The sequence below is a fragment of the Stegodyphus dumicola genome, chromosome 4, assembly GCF_044657685.1.
Source record: "Stegodyphus dumicola isolate Sdum_Otavi_A_Nest chromosome 4, ASM4465768v1".
Classification (NCBI taxonomy): Eukaryota; Metazoa; Arthropoda; class Arachnida; order Araneae; family Eresidae; genus Stegodyphus; species Stegodyphus dumicola.
In genome coordinates, this window is record NC_140771.1 from 254,654,788 (window position 1) to 254,676,571 (window position 21,784).

Genomic DNA, 21,784 nt, shown 5'->3' on the forward strand with positions numbered 1-21,784 from the left:
TTTGAAATATACTTTCGCTTTGTAAATCCTTTACATATTAGTAAATATATATCAAAAATTCTATTTGACATAATCGAAAGTTCAAGCTTACTTTTATAAAATTGCTCTAACAGTTTGCAAAAAATAATAAGCCGGATCCAATTCGAAGATTAAGGATCAACGCAATCTGCAACATTAACTGAAATAGATATTTAGATAATTTTAGCTTGGCTTAAAACGTCCGTCATACATTAAACGCGCACTCGTAAACGTATTTTGCAACAATATCATGTATATTAGTTTAAACTAATAAACTAATATCATATATATTAGAAATTAAACTAGTATCATATATATTAGTTTAATTTGTTATAAACAGTTACTATTTTTAGAACAGAAAAGAAAAATAAGCAAATTAAAAAGGAGAGTTAGGATACTATTGCAAATTAAAATTAGTGTATTTGATTTATATATATGTTGTTTTTATGTATGTGCATATATATTTCATATATGTGTGTATCTTACATATACGCACATATATGAAAGATAAAAAGTTAAAAACCAAAATTTTAATTGGCCATTGGATGTCCATTTTAATTTGAGTATTTTCTGTACTGTCCTAAAAATAATGACTGTTTATAATAAATTGCCTAAAATTGTGTCATTTCAAAATTAATTCAAGTCACATGCTTTTCGCTTAACACAGGGCCTCAGTAACACAAGGCCTCAGCAATTAAGATTTCGAATTTGGGTGTCAAAACTTTGTGTTAGCTGACACAGATTAAAACCTAAATCTCTGTGAACTTAGCTGTCATTTTAGGCACATCGTATTATCTCTCTTCTTTGATATTGCTAACTTGCTATGTCTGCTTCTTTGTCATTTGTTTTTGAATATACTTCAGTACTGATGTAATTCTTCAAAAACAAGCACTCTTACTGCATCAGTTTATATGTAATTGATTTATTAATGGTTTATCAAGAATAAAACATGTTCTATCTGCCACGATTGCATTATGTTCTTATTGTAACAACTGCCATTATTGACATCTGTCTTCAACATCCAATTTATTTCATATTTAATGTATGTATCGTGAACATGTTTAAAAAGACCATGCATAATCTGAAACAATTTCGGTCTTCTGCAGAGATGGTTGTCTAAGTGACGTTGACTATTGATGTATTTACAGTTTGCGTAATGGATTTGACTTTTGCAAACTGTAAATAAGCTTTTGGACTCTGTTAAAGAAAATTGCTTAAGGGGTATGGAAGTTTATTAGCAACTTTATGTTAATGACATAAATTAACCATTTAGAATAACATAGGAAAAAAAAAATCTTAAGAAATGACTTATTGTGTACTTAAGTTGTTCAAATTACTGTATATCAATGATATTTTAAAATGGGGAAAATAGATCTTATGTGTAAATTTCTCTAAACTTAGTTCAAAAACAAGCACTCTTACTGCATCAGTTTATATGTAATTGATTTATTAATGGTTTATCAAGAATAAAACATGTTCTATCTGCCACGATTGCATTATGTTCTTATTGTATTATTGAACAGAATACAGAGCTTGTTGGTTCTCAACTGAGACAATGTAATAAGATGCAGGTAAAGACTTACTACCATATCAGTGTTTTATTGAATTGCATATAATATTACCATATTAATACCAAATCCTTTATTTTTCAACTCTAGTAGTAAAACTGATTTTTTTTAAAATAAAACATTGGATTCTAAAAAAGAAATTCAATATAAAATATGTTGCCAAAAGAATAATATTGGGTCAGTCCATAAATTCGTGTATATTTTTTGGCAAATTTTTAAATAATATAAAAAAGCACAATTTAACATTTTAATCAGTTACAAATTTTCCTCCATTATCTACAATGTCTTGCCACCTTACAGGCAGCTTTTTTATGCCATTGCTGTAGAAAGACTCTGGTTTTGATGCAAAAAAAAACTTGAAAGTTCATTGTGTACATCCTGTTTAGAATTTAATTTTTTTTCCAGTAAAAAAAATTCTAAGGCACGAAATAAGTGAAAATCACTTGGGGCAATATCTGGGGAGTAAGCAGGTTGTGGTAAAAGCTCCCAGTTAAATTCACTAAATTTTTCAGCTTTGTTCGAGCCATATGCGATCTAGCGTTATCATGATGAAACAACACTTTCTTGATATTCACCAATCGTGGGCGTTTTTTTGACCATTTCTGAGTTTAGACAGCAAAGTTGTTCACTATAAACTTCTGAATGAATCTTTTGATTTGGTTCTAACAGTTCAAAAGGCCCTGAACGGGGTTCATTATCAATGCTGCTTTTACCAACTTTAAATTTTTAAACCATTTCTGGGCAGTTCTTACACTAATAGTGTGTTCACCATGTACACTATTAATTTTTATCGCTGCAAACCTGGCAGATTCACCACATGAAAATAAAAAACATAGCACAGCACATTTGTACTGATTATCATATTCATCTTCTATGGGTACTAAAATGCGTTCGATATTTATGAAAGTTGGTGATGAACTGAATAATATGTTAGTCTAATGATGACAAGTTTCAACAGGTTCAAAATTGTATTGTTTTAGTAAATGCGTCATAGTGAATTCCACGCATACTCTTAATGCTCACGAACTTATAGACTGACCCGATACAATAATATATAAACATTAATGATTATTAAAATATCTGTGGGTTACTTTTAAATTAATTATTTACATTTTATGCTGTTACAAGCTTATAGTCTATGATGCAGAGTACTTTTCAAGACTATGCATGTTTGGATCTTTGAATGTCATTCATTTAGCAGGTATTTGAAGCAAAGATATGTCTCATCAGCTTTATAAGTGTTCATGAAGTCATAATATTTTATTAATTCTGATAACTGTTGTGACCTATTTATCATATTAGTCTGGACGGACAGGAAATGGGAAAATTAGTATAATTTAGTAGTATAAGTTCTCAAACTTATTAAATTTTATGTCGCATAAATAAGAATAGAAAATATGTGTAACATCATGAATCAATATCTCTATCAAAAGGGGTGCTATTTTACATTTAATTTAAATATTTTGTGTAAAAATTGTACTTCTAAAAATAGTATAATGTACTATTAGTGATATATGTACCATAGTTTGAGAAACCGGGTATAAACAGCTTAGGAATGTGATGAATTATTTAAAGTAATCAATGAGCTAATCAGGTAAATTATGTTGTCTTGAGATAAGAGTAAAATTTATCTTTTAGAAATGTATAAAAACTATCTTGCATGTAAGTAATCATTTTCTTGTTGAGATAAATTCTTTAGTTTGTATAGTACTTGGAAATATTTTAAGCTGGCACCAGATTGAAGTATTTTAATTACTTGTGAATAAATTTTATTTGATAGTTTTGATTGAGTTAAGGAATGATTTTCTTAGAGAATACTGCAATTATCTGTACAAGTATTTATTTATGTTGTCAGAAATAAATTTGAGAGGTTTAATGAGAGGTTTGCACTATATAAAGGGTATTGTTCCTAAACTCATGGTAGATACATTAAATAGTGGTAAAACACAATCGGACAAGCACAAATCACCACACAACCTATAATTGGAACTCGAGCAGTAAGGCATTAGAAGGCGAGATGTCTTGCATCCTGAAATAATGAGAAAGAAGTAAACAGAGAAAGAATGAAATGACGCTATTAAAATTATAAAAAAAAAAAAAAAAAAAAAAAAAAAAAAAAAAAAGGTTTTATTGAATGAAATGACAATAAATATTCTATTATAGCAACTCTTAAAATGGTGTGCACCATCCGTAATGTAGACTTGACATTGTTGATGGATTGACAAACACATTTATAAATTGGCAAACACACCAGTCATCTGTCGTATAGTTCCAACAACTATGGCTATCCAGCCAACAAATTCTTCATCAAAATTGATGGTTCTTCTGTTGTAGATGAAATTCTTCATTGTACCCCACAGGAAAAGTCCAGACATTATAGATAAGGTGAGCGTTTCGGCCAGTTAATTGGGTCTCCATATTCAATCCATCATTCTGGATAGATGGTATCCAAAGCTTGCCAACCACAAGCATCTCTTGATGTATGCTGGAACAGGGTTCAGTAGTTCTGCCACCATGTATCGGAAAAACACAATGAATATACATTTAGGCAACCTGGAAGTAAATATTGACCAATCTGGTCATGCACAATTTTGGCCCAAATATTTACTCAGAAACTGTGCTGGAATGACTCTGGGATTGTGATGTGGGGATTATCAGTTGCCCAGACATGATAGTTTTGAGTAATTGATATCCTGTCTCTGGAATGGGCATCTGTGAGTAAATAACACATGTGCCTAAAAATCTGGATCCACAGTGGTCTCTTGTATAAACTGCATGGCAAATGCAACATGGGCACCTAGATGGATTACCTACATTATAATGCATATGGATTACACATGGCACCTAATTTGCATTGTACAGCTCCTGGACTCTGTGCACATGGTAGGGATGTATGGATGGTGTTTTAACACTCCTTTCATGCTCGATATCCTCTTGAAAAGGACCTTCTTTCGAACAGTTCTGGTTGTAATTGCTGAAAGGTTCTGGCATCTGGGATGTGTCTTGTTGGTTATCTAGTATCAGTTTCTATAGCAGTGCAAATGAGAATTCAATTTCGTTATCACAAGAACGTCTTTAGCCAGTCGCTTTAGAAGTAAAAGCCAGTTAAACCATAGAGCTTTAAATCTTGTGTACCTCTTACGTTTCAAAACTTATGTTCCGATCACAAATTCATGATGATTTGTACTTGTTCATTTGTATTCTATCACCCCATAATGTATGTACCTTGAGTTTAGGAACACTCTGTATTTTATATACGCATGTAATAATCTATTTTATATACACATGTAATAATGTGGTTTAAAATTGAAAGTATGCTGTTTTTTTTTATTCTTATCTGTTCTTGTATTATGTCTGTAAGAATATTATAAAAGTTTTGTAAGCAAAAAAAGTCTTATTAGTATGTTATATATTAATTTTATTATGAATTTAATTTTTTATAGGTTACCTGAACTGGCTACACGGGCTACATTCCTTAGCACTGAATGCTTAAAAGCTAAAGGTTTGTATCGGGATGCGGCTACACAATTTATACGTATGCCAAGTGAGGCTGATTTGCCAAGTGCTTTATGCTTAGAGCAGGCTGCGTATTGTTACATTAACTGCAAGCCTCCTAAAGTACGGAAGTATGCTTTTCACATTATTCTTGCTGGACATCGCTTTAGTAAAGCTGGACAGAGAAAACATGCACTAAGATCCTATAAACAAGCTGAGCAGGTAAAACTTAATAAATATGGTATTTGTTCTGTAAAATATGCAGATAATTCATGCATTAATGTCAGTTAGTATCCTCAACGTAGCATATTTTTAACACATGTCATGACTAGAATTGTCTTAGTTTAATGAAATTTTTATATTGTAAATTTTATTGGTATTTATCTGATATAGTGATATTGATAAATAAGTTTATTCGACACATTTCTGCATTAGTGTGCTATTGATCTCGTGTGCAAAAAAGTTACCAATATATGCATGAAAACCTTACACAAAAGTGGACCGATTGCTGAAATTAACTTGCACTTTACATATCTCTAAAGTGCAACCTAGGATATATATTAGATTTATTTACAGCTTTGTTCTAACATAGGTATTTTGACACAAAATTGGACTTTTTCTAAAATAGCATACTGATATTTTCAATATTTCAATATTTATTATATTATTCATATTATATTATTTTATTATATATATATGACTCAAATAATACCAAGATTTTAAACTTTAAAAATTTTTGGTGAGAAATTTATGAAGAAATCAAAAAATGTATTTTCAGTCATTTTTGTTGAACACGAGCAGAAAAAATGTCATCGTTCATACTTTCAAACAATTTTAACAAAGTGCATAAACCACATTTGCCATTATAATTGCTTATAACAAATATGCCAATATGTAAATTCACATGTATCTTAGGAAATTTTGAATAAAATACTCTAATTATTTTGCAGGTATCTTAGAAATACATCTACTTTAAGTTGATGGTAAACATTTTATGGGTTATAAGTCAAAATTGTTTTTGAAAAATTTATAAAAATTATTTAAAATTAATGATAAAAAAGGAGTGAATTGTATTTGGAATGAACCTGAATTTCGAAATGTGAAAGGATGAATCAAATAAGTTTAATTAAAAAAAAGATATTAATAAATATGTATCAAATTTAATTAACATGGAGGATCTAAAATTTTGAGAGCTAATATTTTAAAAACTACTTGTGCTGTTTTTTACAAAACTTGGCAGTTTGAGTCTTAGAATCAAAATATGAAAAAAAAATTGGCATGTTATTTCAGAAAAAGTCTGATTTTGTGTCAAAATGCCAACATTAGAACAGTGCTATATATAAATCTAATGTATATCCTAAGTTGCACTTTCGAAACATGGAAAACGTTAAATTTTGACAATCGGTCATTTAGAGCGGGAGATATAGAACTGTCTCCCCTTTTTTTTTGTGCAAGGTGTGCAAGTTATAAATGATTAATGATCTAACTGGTTTTTCATAATGGCATTGTATCGATATATTGGTTTTTCGTTGTAAAAAGGCTCATTATGCTATTTTCAATCTTCAATCAATAGAAAAGACACTGTAGTTTATGTTTGAGGAACTATTAGCAGCAATTGCTACACTTTGGTCACCAGAAGAAGGTAAACCCCTCTGATTATATTAATATATATATATTAACCTTCTGTATATCAATATATATATTAACCCTCTGAGCGTTATGACCGCCTTTATCCAGTTATCAGAAGTTTTGCTACTCAGTACATATTAGCTTATAATTTAAGATATTTTGCTTTCTTACTTTCTTTAATAATGTAAATATCATCTTAATGAATGTAAGTTTATGAAAATACAGACTAAAATAAGTAATTATACAAACTCAATTAATAAATGCTGTTTAAATACTGGTCTTCATGACGGATGTAAAATCCTGCGCCACTCAGAAGGTTAAATTTAACCCGGGTTGTTTAACTATTGAATGAATTGCCAGTTTAATGTTTACCATAGTCAGTTTTGTTTTCATGGATCTTTACAATATTTGGAAACCAGTAACACTTTCTTAAACCCAAAGTGCGCTGATATCGTTTTCTGTCACCAAGTCTGACAGAAGACAAGTACCATTTTATTATTATTATTATTATTATAATTAAATTTGTCATTATAATTATTATTAACTTTTGATAGTTTTATGCAATATAACAGAGAGACTTGAAAAAGAAAATGCCACATTCTCTCCTTATTATTTTTAGGTTTATAGTAAAGTTGGATGGAATTTTGCAAATAATCATATCAATTTTACCATTGGACGTCTTTCTGTGCAATTAGATCAACTTGAAAGTGCTTGTGCAGCATTTGAACCTCTTCTAGTGTCAAAATGTCAGCTTCCTGCTGCTGAACAAGCTAATTACCTCAGGGAATATCTATTCGTATTGAAAGTATGGACATTTCTTTTATAATATAGTTGAATGTAGAAGAGTTTAAAGTATTCCAGACATATGATATATACTATATACATGTGACTCCAGATATATGATATATATAGTTAGAATTTTGATTACTATTATTATTGCAAAGAGGTTGATTTATGTTGTGAAATAAATGTCTTTTAATATATTAAAAAACATTTGTTAAGTAGAAATTGAATTTGATTTGCTTTCATTCTAAAATTGTTTTGTATAATTTTTTTGGTTAGTTTATTAATATTTGTTAAATTTATTTTTTTGTAAAATTCACCTTCATAAACCAGTTACATATTTGCTTTTGCTTCCAAACTTATAATCTGTTAATATTTCTTCAGGCTGATGCTTATTTTTCTAAATAGGGTACATGTAAAGAAAATTACTTATGATAAGATATGAACTTAATGATGTATGTGTGATTGTATTATATGTGTATATTCATATAATAAATTATTAATTTCTTAAACCTAATAGGGTAAATGAATTTAGGAGATTAGAGTTTTGATTAATGCAAGCAAAATATTTGATTAATTCTGGAGGGAAAAAATATTTTATTCTTTAATCTAATTTAATATCTCACATTTCTAATTTCAAATTCTGTATTACGTAACATGGATTATGATAACTGAAATACTCTCTCATTTTATGGCATCACAAATTCAGGCATACACCAATTTAAAAATTAGGCCAAAATGGGGCAAACTATATTATTAAATGAATGGCAAATTGCATTTCTCGAGCACAATTGCAACCATAAATTATGAACATTCTAATGGTAGCACCAAAATTGTTTCTCAGAATAATTAGTAATACTGGATTGTCTTTTAGATTCCAATCAAGTTTCTAATTTGCTATACGTTATTTTTGAATGTGTGTTATATGAATTTCCTATTCTTGTGTTTGTATTTACTTTTCTCAGTATTGTCTTTCACTTATCAAATAAAATCAATTTAAAAAACAAACTCTAAGAAGTTTAAGCATTTTTTATTCAAAAAGCATCTAATGATAATATTGTTGCAAGCTATGGATTCATGGAGATTTCTTCAAACAGTTACTCCATCCAGATGAGCAGGAAGAAATTAACTTTTTGTTGTAATTAATAAGAGTACAGGACAAAAATAACAGTTGTAAATAACTCATGAATGCAGAGATAAGGCACATCCTCCTTAACAAATGAGAAATACTACAAATTACTGATATCACTTCCAGAGTAAACTCTAAAATGCAATTCATCTACTTTCTGAGCTACAGTATCATGAAAATAATTCAGAACCAAATAAACTACTGGCCATGAAAGCCATATTTATATAATGTCGTGCGGTCTTCTAGAAACTTTGGGAAAAACTGCTGCTACAGCTTCCAAAATGTGTGTTCTTGAAACTTCCAGAAAACTGCAAGTCAGCAAAGAATTGGCAAATGATGCTCTGTTTCTAAGTCTCATCAAGAGAGTTTCTGCTTATTTCTAAAGTTCTGCTTGAGGTATTTTTATAGTTTAAACATTGTTGGATTCAGAATCACAAAATCTATAATTCTAAACAAGAAATAAGCACTTATTTAAAAATTGCACTGAAATATATCTTAAAGTTATTACTCAAAGTGCAACAATTAAACAAGTTAAAAAAAAAACAATGTATAACATTTTTTTATTACACAAATGTAGACCTTAAAGACTGCATGGCCTGGACAGTCTTCAAGAGCAACTAATTATCATTAGCATAGTAAGGTGCAAGTCTGTCATAGTCTGTCATATCTACTTACAGTTTAGAAGAGGGAGTTCTTTGCAACTGACCAATACATTTTGCAATTTTTTGATGACCTTGAAGTCTACAGCTTGGTTGATATCCCTTTATGACTTCCTCAATCACAGTTGATCTCTTTCCTTGAATTTCTTCTTAGTTCTCTTGGCATCATATTTTGTCTTGATCCTGTTGGTATAGTGATTCTTCCTTTGACAAATCAATAAACATTTTCTAAACACTTCCATGCAGGTTTTCCAGTTACTGAGTAGGCAAAGAAGTCATAGCCAGAGCTTCCTCGAAGAGGTAAATTTTTTAGAATGCTCATTAATGAAGGTATGATTAATTTTATGAGGTAAAGTTTTGAGAATATTCCAAATGATCCTTTCCGAATGATGTTCCTACATTGTACAGTCTTCCTTGTGTGCATATTTTTGGGTTGTTCCAAAGCCCACATGCTTCACAGGATTTGGACTTTTTATTTGTTTGTTTGTTTGTTTTTGAAATCTGCTTTGATGTTGTCCTAGAAGAAATATTCATCAACTTTATGAAGTGTCTTCAAAAATGCCCAAAGAAGAATTTGGTAAGATGAGTTTCCATTTGAAACTCTTTCCCATGAGGTTTTCCTTTGATAATAGAGAGCTCTGTCTTGAAGTGAATCTTGTCAAATGCTGTTATACTAAAGGGAGCCATTTTTTGCCAGTTGAGATTTTCTTCCCATTTTCCAGTAATTTTATTAACTCTCTGAGTGGCAGAGCTTTTTGGATCTTCTCATGAAAACTTTTATTTAAATAGCTTCAATTAGCTAAATTTTTATAGCTATTATTTTTTAAAGAAACCAAAATGATTTTTAAAAAATTAAACAATTATTTTGTTAGAATAATTGCAGAATGAGGTATTTTATACTGAACATACTATCTAAACAGAAGATAAACATGTCAATTTAAAATATAAAATTAGGCAGGTGGATCACCTCAGATTAACATAATTATATTTAATTTGTCAATTTCAAAAGTCTCTCTTCTTCAGCAGCTAAATAATTTTGCATAAAAAAACTTATGCAAAATTTTGTTGCTGTTTTCTTATTTGTCTGTATCCATTCCCTAAAATAATTTTTAATTTGTAGTAAAATTATTCTATTGGTAATACCTTTATATTTCTTTCACTATTATTATGTACATAAAACAGGGTTGCTACGCTGCCTGGAAAACCAGAAAAAGTCAGAATTTCATACAATGATCCCTCCAAAAATAAGCGAGTTTTGTGCCAACGTTCGAAGAGATAACTGTTTTGGCGAATTGTGTATCGCATGAGTGTCATTCAGGCAGTTGGCATAGAGCAAGTTTTTGCAGCTCCAATTTGATTATCTTTTAAAAACGCAAAGCAAGTTTCCCGCAAGTTTTGGTTTCCAGTAACCTCGAGAATCGCATGTGCAGTGCATGTTGAACTACAGAAAGCACTTATTCTCGTATAAAACAAAATGGGTTTAATCCTAGTATACGCTACTATGGAGATTAGAATCAAAGAATATGTATTGTAAAGAAGTAAAACCTCTTTGCAACAGACGTGGCTTCATTCCATCATAGAGGGAAACAGCTGTGCATGCGCGATATATCTGTCGCCAAAGCTCGAAACCAGAGTAAAAGTTCGAAGGCCACGAGTTCATAAAATGAATATCGTTTAAAATTTCTTTAAACTCTAAAGGAAAAGAAAATATTTTTGACACAAGTAAATTAATTCATGGATTAGTTATTTTGAGGGGGGAACTGCAAAAATCCGTTTTTAAATTATTGCGAAAAATTCAAGAAAAAAACGTTTCTTTTTGGATTTTTCGAAATATTTGAAAAACAGATTTTCGTAGTTTTCTTTTTTGTCAAAGAATGTTTCTTCTTAACACGTGTTTCTCAATTTCCTGTACACATTGCGGAGAGGGAAATTCTGGCCGCCAGGTTTCGACGGCAAATCCCTAGGCAAATTTTCCCTCCACTTTCTAGCAGTGTAATAGCATTATGTGTATGGAACCTTTTCTTCTTTACATAAACGTTCTTTGGTTAGAATAACCTTCATGTATGGTACACACAGAATTTGGCGACATGATGATGAGCAGTAAATGGGTCATTTTGGTCTTGGCGACAATTTTCAAAATCGGTCCAAAGCCTTACCGTATACTAGGATTTTACCGCGAAATCTTTTTAAACCTTTTCTTTTTAATAAATACCTTGTGATTATTCTAATTAAATTTTTAAGTAATTATCTTTATTTTTATGTTATTCATATCATTTAATGTTAAATTTATTTATTATAAGTAAACAATATTTTCAAATTTCAGGAAATTTTCTCTGGCATAATCCTGAAATTAATTCTAGCAGTATGATGACATATCATCACGAAATTTAATGCACATATTTTTTCCTTATGTATGCTGCGAAATAAATATAAAATACCTCAATTTGTTAAAAAAATATTATTAAATAGATTTCGTTCTTTCGTTTAGCTGCAGAGTGTCTGCAAAAAAAGCCCCTATTGTATTCCAGATTGGACAGATTCTAATCTCAATCTTCAGTGGAGAAAACAACTCCTGTTATAATATATTTGTGTTTTCAAGAGTTAAGATGCCTTTTAAGAAGACACCTCACACAAATTAAATTTTCCTAAAATCTAACCTAACTATTTAGCATTGCGTTGTGATATATAAGGACAAGATTAACTTCTTGTTGAACTGATGATAATCATGAGTAATAATTAAATAAACATACAATTGTTATCCAATGTATATATCTTAAATTTTATTAAGTTTCTTAAGTGGAAAAGTAAACAAAATTATTAAATAAAGTATACCAAGAATAATTAAGAACAAATGTCCCCTGGGATTTCGTGAATAATTAAATGAATTTGCTACACAACACAAGTAATACCATAATTAATGTACCTCTTAGCACAGCCAACGTACATTACGCCGATAGACTGGAATTTTCTTGAAACACACCTGGAAAAGTCAGGGAATTTCATTCTCCTGTTTGAGTGGCAACCCTGATAAAAATAAGAATTTCTGGTTTGTTTATAAATGAAATCTAATATTAGCTTATGAAATTGGATTATTTTTAATAGCGACTGATGAATCAGAAGCAAGGCAATGACCTTCCAATTCTACCTGTTCCATTAATAAATTCTGAAGCCACCAAGATTCTTTTAGCAGAAGATTCTGTGACTGTTAAAAGTTAGTACTCTATTTTGTTGATATTTTTAAATATTATATGTATATATATATATTTAAACAAATTTAAATTTAATTTTAACAAATACGTATAAAAGTAAAAATTGTTTCATAAGAATAAATTGAATTTAATTTAAAAAATTAAATTTAAATACAAATTTATGATTTATTGTAAAGTTGTGGTGAGAGAAGAAATTCATACATGTTTATTTTTTCACTTATGTAATTTGAAGTAATCTTGTATTAACAAAATAGCATTTTAAAACTATTTTTAAATAAAGTGATGCATTTAATTTTTTATTTATAGTTTATTATTTGAGTGATAATTATTTAATTGTTTCATTTGTTTACCATTGCATTTCATTTTGTAATAAAAATTTCTTGTTTTATATTTTTTACGCATTTCTGTAATTTGACTTGTGATAGTTTATTTTATTTTTTTATAAATTTTTATTTAGAAGGGGAACCTTTCAATGTGAGAGGCCGAGGTTTTGATCGAGGTGATATCAATAATCATATATGGTCCAAATTGGAAGAAATAGTTGTAACCCGAGCCCTTAATGTTGCTGCTTTTACTCCTCAACTTCAGTGCTTTACTGGAAAAACTGAAAATATGGTTAAACCAAATGCTATTGTTGGAGGTAAATGTATATAGTTTCTGTAGCTGTAAATAAGATATAAAATTCAGAGTTTTGTAAAAAATTGTTTTAAAATAATTGATCTATGTGATCATTCAAAACTTTTGGCTATGTAAGAAAATCACATGCTGTAATAGTTAGAGTATCTAAAATATGTAAAATATGTCTTCTAATCAAATTCTTGTAAATTTAATGCATTATTTACTTTCCAGAAACAATAAGTATAGAAGTAGTTATAAGAAATCCTTTGTCTGTTGCATTAACAATAGATAATGTTTATCCACTGTGGACATTTTCATCTCAGACTGATCCTGCGAGTGGTAAGGAACCGATTACAGTTTCAAACGAAGTGGATTTTAGTAAGGTATGTCATTTGTAGTTTTCAGAATATAGTCTTGCATGATATAATGTACAATAAATTATCTACATCGTAAATATAGTAAATGATCTACATCAATGTCACAAGCTTTTATGAGAAAACGCATGTGCCAGCTGGAGCACTGCTTGGGCCTGCCAGTCCTTTTTACTCTTTAAATATGGTTCATGTGATTCATATTGATGTTCATTACCTCCCTTCATAGTTTGTATGTATGATTTGGATGTGCACTGTATTTCATATTTATAAACAAAATCAACATGTATAGTTTATTTGCACTGAGCAAGTGATTCTTTATTCTTTCTGTGATTAAGAAGTGATACTTTTCTATACAAGTTTATGTTTCATTAAATATATATATGCGTGAAATTGTTATAAATTATGTGATCACTGATAGTACTACTGAATGCTTTTTAACATTTTAGTTCCATTACTTTAGGCAATGGTATTAAATGCTGTTGTTGAAACTAGAGTTCTTCCCCGTGTCACATTTGAACCACATCAAGAGAAAAAGGTAAATTCTTGATGGATTTTTTTTACAAAGATTATTATGTCTATTTGTTTATATTTGTCAAGTGAAATTGTAATTCTAATGCAAAAAATTGCCTCCTCCCTTGAAATTTTGGGATAAACAGTGATTTTAAAATGTAGTTTTGATCTTAAGAAGTGACCATGTGTAATAGTGTAATGTGTTTGTCCTCTTCCAATCAAATGACAGGCATCTGTGATAAGTATACTGCCTGAAAGTGGTGTTTCATATGCAAATCTTCAGTAAATGGGAACAGGCCCATTATATACTTTTTATCATAAATCTGATGCCATAGCAAATGCTGTAGGCCAGTGGTATTCAATCTACGAGTCGTGACCCCTGAGTTATATTGAAGTTATAGGTGGATGAAGAAATTATAAATAAATTTAATTAGATACAAAGACACCATTTGCAAACTTCTTTGAGCAAAAATTTTGGTTTTTAAAATGTGAAATTATAAAGAGATAACTTTAGAACATCATCATAAGATAGACTGTCTCTTTGAAATTGTTACACTAAATTCTAGTTTGGTTTGGATATGCCTTAGACAACATTTGTGCACTAGCTGTCTGTCACAAGCTAGTTTGATCTGCATATGCCTCAGACGACGTTGTGTACTAGCTATCTATCACAAGCTAGTTGGGTCTGTATATGCCTCAGACGATGTTATGTCATCTGAAGCACAACGTTATATACTTTAGAACAATAGAACAGGTCTCAGTAGATAGTCTGCAGCTGTCTCTTGTTATAGAAATAGTATTTAACTTATTTTCATGGAAATGTCTAAACAAATAAAAGTTTATAAAGTATGGTTTTATGTGTATTGAAGATGATGAACCAAGGGCTAGGTGTGTTCTATGCCTGGTAGTCGTGTCAAGTGAGTCACAGAAACCAAATAAATTGCAGCCACACCAAACACCCACAATCCAAAGATATTTTGATCCAAAGATCCATTGAATTTTTTCAGAAAAAATAGGACATTTGAAATATTAATAATTGTATAATAACAAAAAGGCATTGGAGGCTTCTTACTGAATGAATTATCATATTTCTGAAAGTGGCAAGCTGTACACAATTGCTGAAGAATTAATTGTAGCAGCTCAGGATTTAGTAAGCGGTTAATGTGGCAAAAAGGAAAAGCAGCAGATATCTTAAATACCACTCTGTATCACACAACAGTTGGTTGCAGAATATGCAGAATGGCAAATGTTCTGGAAAGCAAACTTATAATTAGAATTCAATAAAAATAAATTTTTCAGCCTTCATTTGGATGAATCTGCCAATTGCCAAAATGTTGCACAATAAATTTGTTTTGCAAAATGTGAATACAAAAATGAAGTAGGCAAAAACTTTTTTTGCAAGGAACTGCAAAGGATATGGGAAAAGAAATGTTTATGGTAAAGTTTTACATCACCGTAAATAATATTTCCTGGGAAAATTGTGTAGGAGTGTGCAGTCATGGACTAGGGCCATGCTATAAAACACAGCATACTCCTAGCCCAATCCAAGTCTTTCCAATGTAACATGATTTCACTAATAATAGTCTTTCCAATGTAACATGATTTCACTGTATGATTCATACAGAAGTGCTTGTATTGAAAAACGTGCCACTAAAATGACGTTAAAATAATAAATTTATATTTATTTATACAAATGTCAGACATTTGGCCAATAAGCTTAGCCTTGATCTTGCTTCCCAGTACTTAAGAACAATAGAATTTACTTAAGAATAATAAATTGTATAAAGTCACACCTTCTGAACCACCTTAATTTCACATTTAGTCACACCACCTTAATTTTGCACCTTCTCCTACTTGAGAAAGCTAGTTATAGAGAACAAACTGAAAATTGTTCAGTCAATTATTAAAGATATAACAACTTCATTACAGATCTTAAATATCATTTTAGTAATTATTTTCCAAAAGATTTTTCTGACTGAATAGATTTGAAATCCTTTTCATTGTGTGCTATCACAAAATTTATATTTTATTTAAGTGAAAAACTGAGTTATTACCTGATGAAGAATTAAAATTTGCTTTCAAAGACCTTGAATTAAGCAGTTTTTAGCTTACAGTTTGAAATGAATATGCAGATTACCATGTGCCTCATCTTTTGTGTACAAGATAAGATTTGCCTCTGAAACTGGGAAATCTAAAATCTAAATTTCAAAACATAGTAGCAGTAGTAGAGCTATTTTTAAAACTTAAACTGAACAAAATAGAGCCAGAAATACCACTAGCAAACAAGAAACAGACTCATAGGTTTCATTTAATTTTATTTTTTTCCATTTTAAACTGAATTTTGAGTTGTACATGTTATATGCCACGTTTTAATTTTAATATATTCATGATTAATGAATGCTAAATATTTGATAGTTACAGAACTTATTTTCAGCTTATTGTATTTGATTTGAAATGGATGTTTTTTTTTTGTATGAATTAAAACAGGGTTGCCACGCTACCTGGAAAACCTGGAGAACCGGGAAAAGTCAGGGAATTCGAAAATTGACCAAAATATTCAGGGAAAAGTCAGGGAATTTAAGTATTTTTGTCAAAATCTGGAAAAGTCAGGGAAGTTCATACAACGATCCCGCCAAAAAAAGCGATTTTTGCGCCGACATCGGAAGAGGTAACTTTTTTGGCGAATTATGTATCACGTAGTGTCATTCGGGCAGCTGGCATAGAGCCAATTTTCGCATCTCCAATGTGATTGTCTTTTAGAAAGGCAAATCAAGTTTCCCGCAACTTTTGGTTTCCTCGAGAATCGCATGTGCAGTGCATGAACTAAAGAAAGTACCTGTTCTCGTATAAAACAAAATGGGTTTAATCCTAGTATACGGTACCATGGAGGTTAGAATCAAAGAATATGTATTGTAAAGAAGGAAAACCTCTCTGCAACAGACGTGGCTGTGGCTCCGTTCCATCATAGAGGGAAAACAGCTGTGCATGTCTGAGATATCTGTTGCCAAAGCTCGAAACCGGTGTCGAAGTTCGAAGGTCACGTTATCAAGAGTTCATAAAATGAATATCGTTTAAAATTTCTTTAACCACTTGCACTTAAAAAGACGTGCCACGCACGTCAAGATGCTTTTGTCTCAAACCGCGAGCGACGTGAACACCACGTCGATAAGCATTTATCACAAAAATGAAAATAACGTGGTGCACACGACGCCTAACAACGAGATTGTGTATTTCTCGAGTTACAGCTCTGGATTGCACTCGCAGATGCGGAGCGGCGTAAATGAGACACTTTACGGCTTGTTATATTGTAGCGCACGGCACCGCAACCGTGAAGTTTAGTCTTAGCGCAAGTGGTTAAACTCTAAAGGAAAAGAAAATATTTTTTGGCGCAAGTAAATTAATTCATGGATTAGTTATTTTCAGGGGGAAAAAAAACTACGAAAATCCGTTTTTAAAATTATTGCGAAAAATCCAAGAAGAAACGTCCTTTGATAAAACGTTTCTTCTTAGATTTTTTCGCAGTAATTTAAAAACGGATTTTCGTAGTTTTCTTTTTGTCAAAAAGCGTTTCTTCTTAACACGTGTTTCTCAATTTCCTGTACACATCGCGGAGAGGGAAATTCTGGCCGCCAGGTTCCGTCGCCAAATCCCTTGGCAAATTTTCCCTCCGCATTCTAGCGGCGTAATAGCATTTTACTTGTATGGAACCTTTTCTTCTTTACATAGACGTTCTTTGGTTAGATAATAATGGGATTTGGCGACATCTTGATGCGCAGTAAACGGGTCATTTTGGTCTTGGCGACAATTTTCAAAATCGTGCCAAAGCCTTACCGTATACTAGAATTTTACCGCAAAATCTTTTTAAACCTTTTTTTTTTTTTTTTCTTTTTAATAAATACCTTGCCACTTTGCAGTAAAATAAAAAAATAGTAATCAGTCATCTAGGCTAGCCATGTAATATAACTATATTCCCTAAAATATCGTTGATTATTCTAATTCAATTTTTAAGTAATTATTTTTATGTTATTCATATAATTTAATGTTGCTTCTTCCCTCTAAATTTATTTATCATTAGTAAATAATATTTCCAAATTTCAGGAAATTTTCTCTGGCATAATCCTGAAATTAATTCTAGCAGTATGATGACATACCATCACGAAATTTAATGCACATATTTTTTCCTTATGTATGCTGCAAAATAAATATAAAATACCTCAATTTATTAAAATAGATTTCTTTCTTTCGTTTAGCTGCAGAATGTCTGCAAAAAAAGCCTTATTTTATTCCAGATTGGGAAGATTCTAATCTCAATCTTCAGTGGAGAAAACAACAACTGTTATAATTATATTTGTGTTTTCAAGTGTTAAGGTGCCTTTTAAGAACATACCTCACGCAAATTAAATTTACCTAAAATCTAACTTAACTATTTAGCATTGCATTGTGATTTATAAGGACCGGATTAGCCTCGTGTTAAACTGGTGATGATCATGAGTAATAATTAAATAAAACATACATTTGTTATCCAATATATATATCTTAAATTTTATTAAGTTTCTTAAGTGGAAAACTAAACAAAATTATCAAACAAAGTATACCAAGAATAATTAAGAATAAATGTCCTCTGGGATTTACTGAATAATTAAGTGAATTTGCTACACAATACAAGTAATACCATAATTAATTTACCTCTTAGCACAGCCAACGTACATTATGTGGATAGACTGGAATTTTCTTGAAACACACCTGGAAAACCTGGAAAAGTCAGGGAATTTCATTCTCCTGTTTGAGTGGCAACCCTGTTAAAATTTTTTTAAAAAAAGGTCTTTCTGATTTTTAATATTATCTAGTACTAGTTTTTGAGCAATTTAAATTGGATTATTGATTGTTTTAACTTTTGGTCAGCATGTTACCTCAATGTCAGAAGTAAGGTTGCTTTACCAAAAAATTTGAAGACCACTGCTGTAGGGCATAGTCCATTTGAAAGCTTTATAATGTATCTAATAACAAACATTAACATCATGCACACATTTTCCTGAATCTCAGCATCTCGTACATACTAGCTATATTGTGTCAAGAGTCATATTGAATCCAGGTCTGGCCAAATATTTGCATCATCCATCAGATTTTTATTTTAAATGTAAATTCCGCTTATAAACATTCTTTTATAAAGCACAATTTTCTGTAAATGTTGTGACTTATCTTCTTTTTGCTTATGGCCATAAGAAGGTCAAATGTTTACTTGCCAAAGAATTTTGGAGTTGGAAAAGCTAGATTGAAGACAGCTGTCATCTAACTGGTGACCTGCTGTACACTATCCTAGTGTGCATGATCATTCCTTGCTATGAGATATCACAAACATATTTCTGTCCTATAATATCTGATAATATCAGTAATTTTTGTCTCATAATATCTGCATTTGAAAATCATTGTTTCTTTCATATGCTGATATGTGATATTTAGACATTTGTTTTGTTTGATTAAATATATAACAAAAAAGTAAATGTATGCATATAAAGTAAATGTTTCATATCACTCTGAAAAGTATTTCTTGTGGAATATATACAGTCAAAAGTCGTTAATCCAGACTCATCGGGACTTCGGCGATTCCGGATTATCGATTTTTCCGTATTATAGATCATCAGTTTAAATCTGGTAAGATGGCATGCAGAAATTATAAAATTAAAAATATGAAACTGTAATTTATGAAATAAAGAACAATTATGATCTGAAGGGTATCAAAAAAAAAAAAAAAAAAAAAAGCTTAATATTTATTTGTTTACTTTATTAAACATTTCTTTCAATGTAAGTTGTTTAAGTTGCTTCGTTTTTTATGTGATAATACTTTCTCTTTAATTCTATAAACAGACATAATTTCTTGTTCAGTTACAAAGCTGTTCAGGTCCAATAATTGCTGTGTCGAGAATACCCACTAATTTGTCAATCAAAATTTTTTCGTTTTCAATAGCCTCAGTGTCACTTTCTTGGCTATCGGAAGCGAATTATAATGACGAGGAATTTGATTTAAATCATATCAAAGATGGAGTACATCGAGATGAAATACTACATTTAGTAAGGAATTATAAGCTAAATTAAATAAAAACATCTGCCCTGAAGATAAGGATAGTGCTGACAGATCAACTTCCAGTTCATTGCACGCCGCAATGCCCCCCCCCACACACACACGCAGAGCAGCGTGAAATTGATAAACAGATTTTGGAATGGTTAGATAAACAAAGGACATGCCTTTATCCATTTTTTGCAGCAATTCCACTTTTTGTTTAATGGACTTCGAAACATACTTTCGCTTTGTAGATCCTTTACATATTAGTAAATATATATCAGAAATTCTATATGACATAATCGAAAGTTCAAGCTTATTTTTATAAAATTGCTCTAACAGTCTGCAAAAAATAATAAGCCGGATCCAATTCGAAGATTAAGTAACAACGCAATCTGCAACATTAACTGAATTAGATAATTTTAGCTTAGCTTATACCGTCCGTTATACATTAAATGCACATTTGTAAACATATTTTGTGCATGCACACATGCATATTCACAGCCCTAAAGGTCTTACGCGCGTGCGTCAACGCAACGCATGTGCAGAAAGTTTGTAGCTTTGAGGTCCAGATTATGGGTGTCCGAATTAATGACTTTTGACTGTACTGTATTCATAATAAAATATGCATTCATGATAAACATACATTTTATTATTCTCAAAATAAAATTTTATAATTTTAAGTGAAATCTGTTTATGAATATTTGAAATTTTATGTAGGTTCATCTTCTACTAATTCCCCAGCAAATTGGTGAACTATGTATTAAAGGTTTAGCATATAGTCTATTGGCTGTCAAGACTCAAGATTTAGAGCCATCTTCTGATGCCACAAATCAGATTTCAAGTGCCATTATATCACTTCAAGGAAAGCAGTGCTTTAGCATAAAAGGTCCACGCCTAAATAAGCATGCAAAGGAACGTGTGGCAAAATTTTATGCCGAAGATAATAGACTGAATGTAAATGTATTGAGCCCAATGGCAAAACTTCAGGTAAGCTTATTACTTTCAGTGTTATGTCAAATTTTTGTATGAAAAATGTTTGGTCATTCATTTTTTTAATTAATAATAAATACAAATGAAGCAGTGGAAAAACATAAACTTTCATTGAATTGCATAAGCACCCTTTTATTCTATGGCTTTCTGCCATCTCTTAGGTAGCAGAAAATCCCCCCTTTTTTTGAAAAATCATTAGGTAATTCATAAAAAAAATACTGATGTTTTGTTTTTGTTTGACCATCTCCAAAGAAGTGAATTCCAAGTCATTGGAGTGTTCCAAAGAGATGAAAATCTGAGAGGGCAAGTTCTAGTGAATATGGAAGGTGACACAGCATCTCAGTCAAATTCAGTGTTTGTCTTGAGATTCATCAAAATGGGAGACTAAACATTGTCATGATGGAAGACACTACCATAAAGATTGGTCAGTTCTGGGCACTTTCCTTTGATTTCTGCTTTTAAAACTGCCATTTGGGAACAACAGTTTTCAGAATTTATTATGCAATTTTGTTTCAATAATTCATAATATACAATTCCTTTGTAGTCTGTCCAAAATGCAGCATAATTTTTTTTTTTTTTTTTTTTTTTTTACATGCAGCCCCGCATTGTGATTTTACTAAGGGAGGTTCTTTTGACTTACCTTGTAATCTTTTCTTTGTAATACCATAATATTTATCCATGTCTCTTCTTCAATAATGAGCTGTTTCAAAAAAGGAGCAAAAAGATTTTTTTTTTTTTTTT

At 30.7% G+C, this 21,784-nt stretch overlaps 1 protein-coding gene across 1 annotated transcript in view; it reads left to right on the forward strand.

Annotated features, from left to right (window-relative positions):
* Window positions 1-21,784, forward strand: part of l(3)76BDm (trafficking protein particle complex subunit 8 homolog l(3)76BDm) — a 107,285-nt gene that overhangs the window by 48,471 nt on the left and 37,030 nt on the right. The window contains exons 12-18 of the mRNA XM_085816228.1: window positions 5,030-5,303; window positions 7,330-7,515; window positions 12,384-12,492; window positions 12,948-13,130; window positions 13,340-13,491; window positions 13,943-14,017; window positions 20,771-21,040. Of these exons, the coding sequence (XP_085672354.1) occupies window positions 5,030-5,303; window positions 7,330-7,515; window positions 12,384-12,492; window positions 12,948-13,130; window positions 13,340-13,491; window positions 13,943-14,017; window positions 20,771-21,040 (1,249 nt within the window). The remainder of the gene's footprint in view (window positions 1-5,029; window positions 5,304-7,329; window positions 7,516-12,383; window positions 12,493-12,947; window positions 13,131-13,339; window positions 13,492-13,942; window positions 14,018-20,770; window positions 21,041-21,784) is intronic.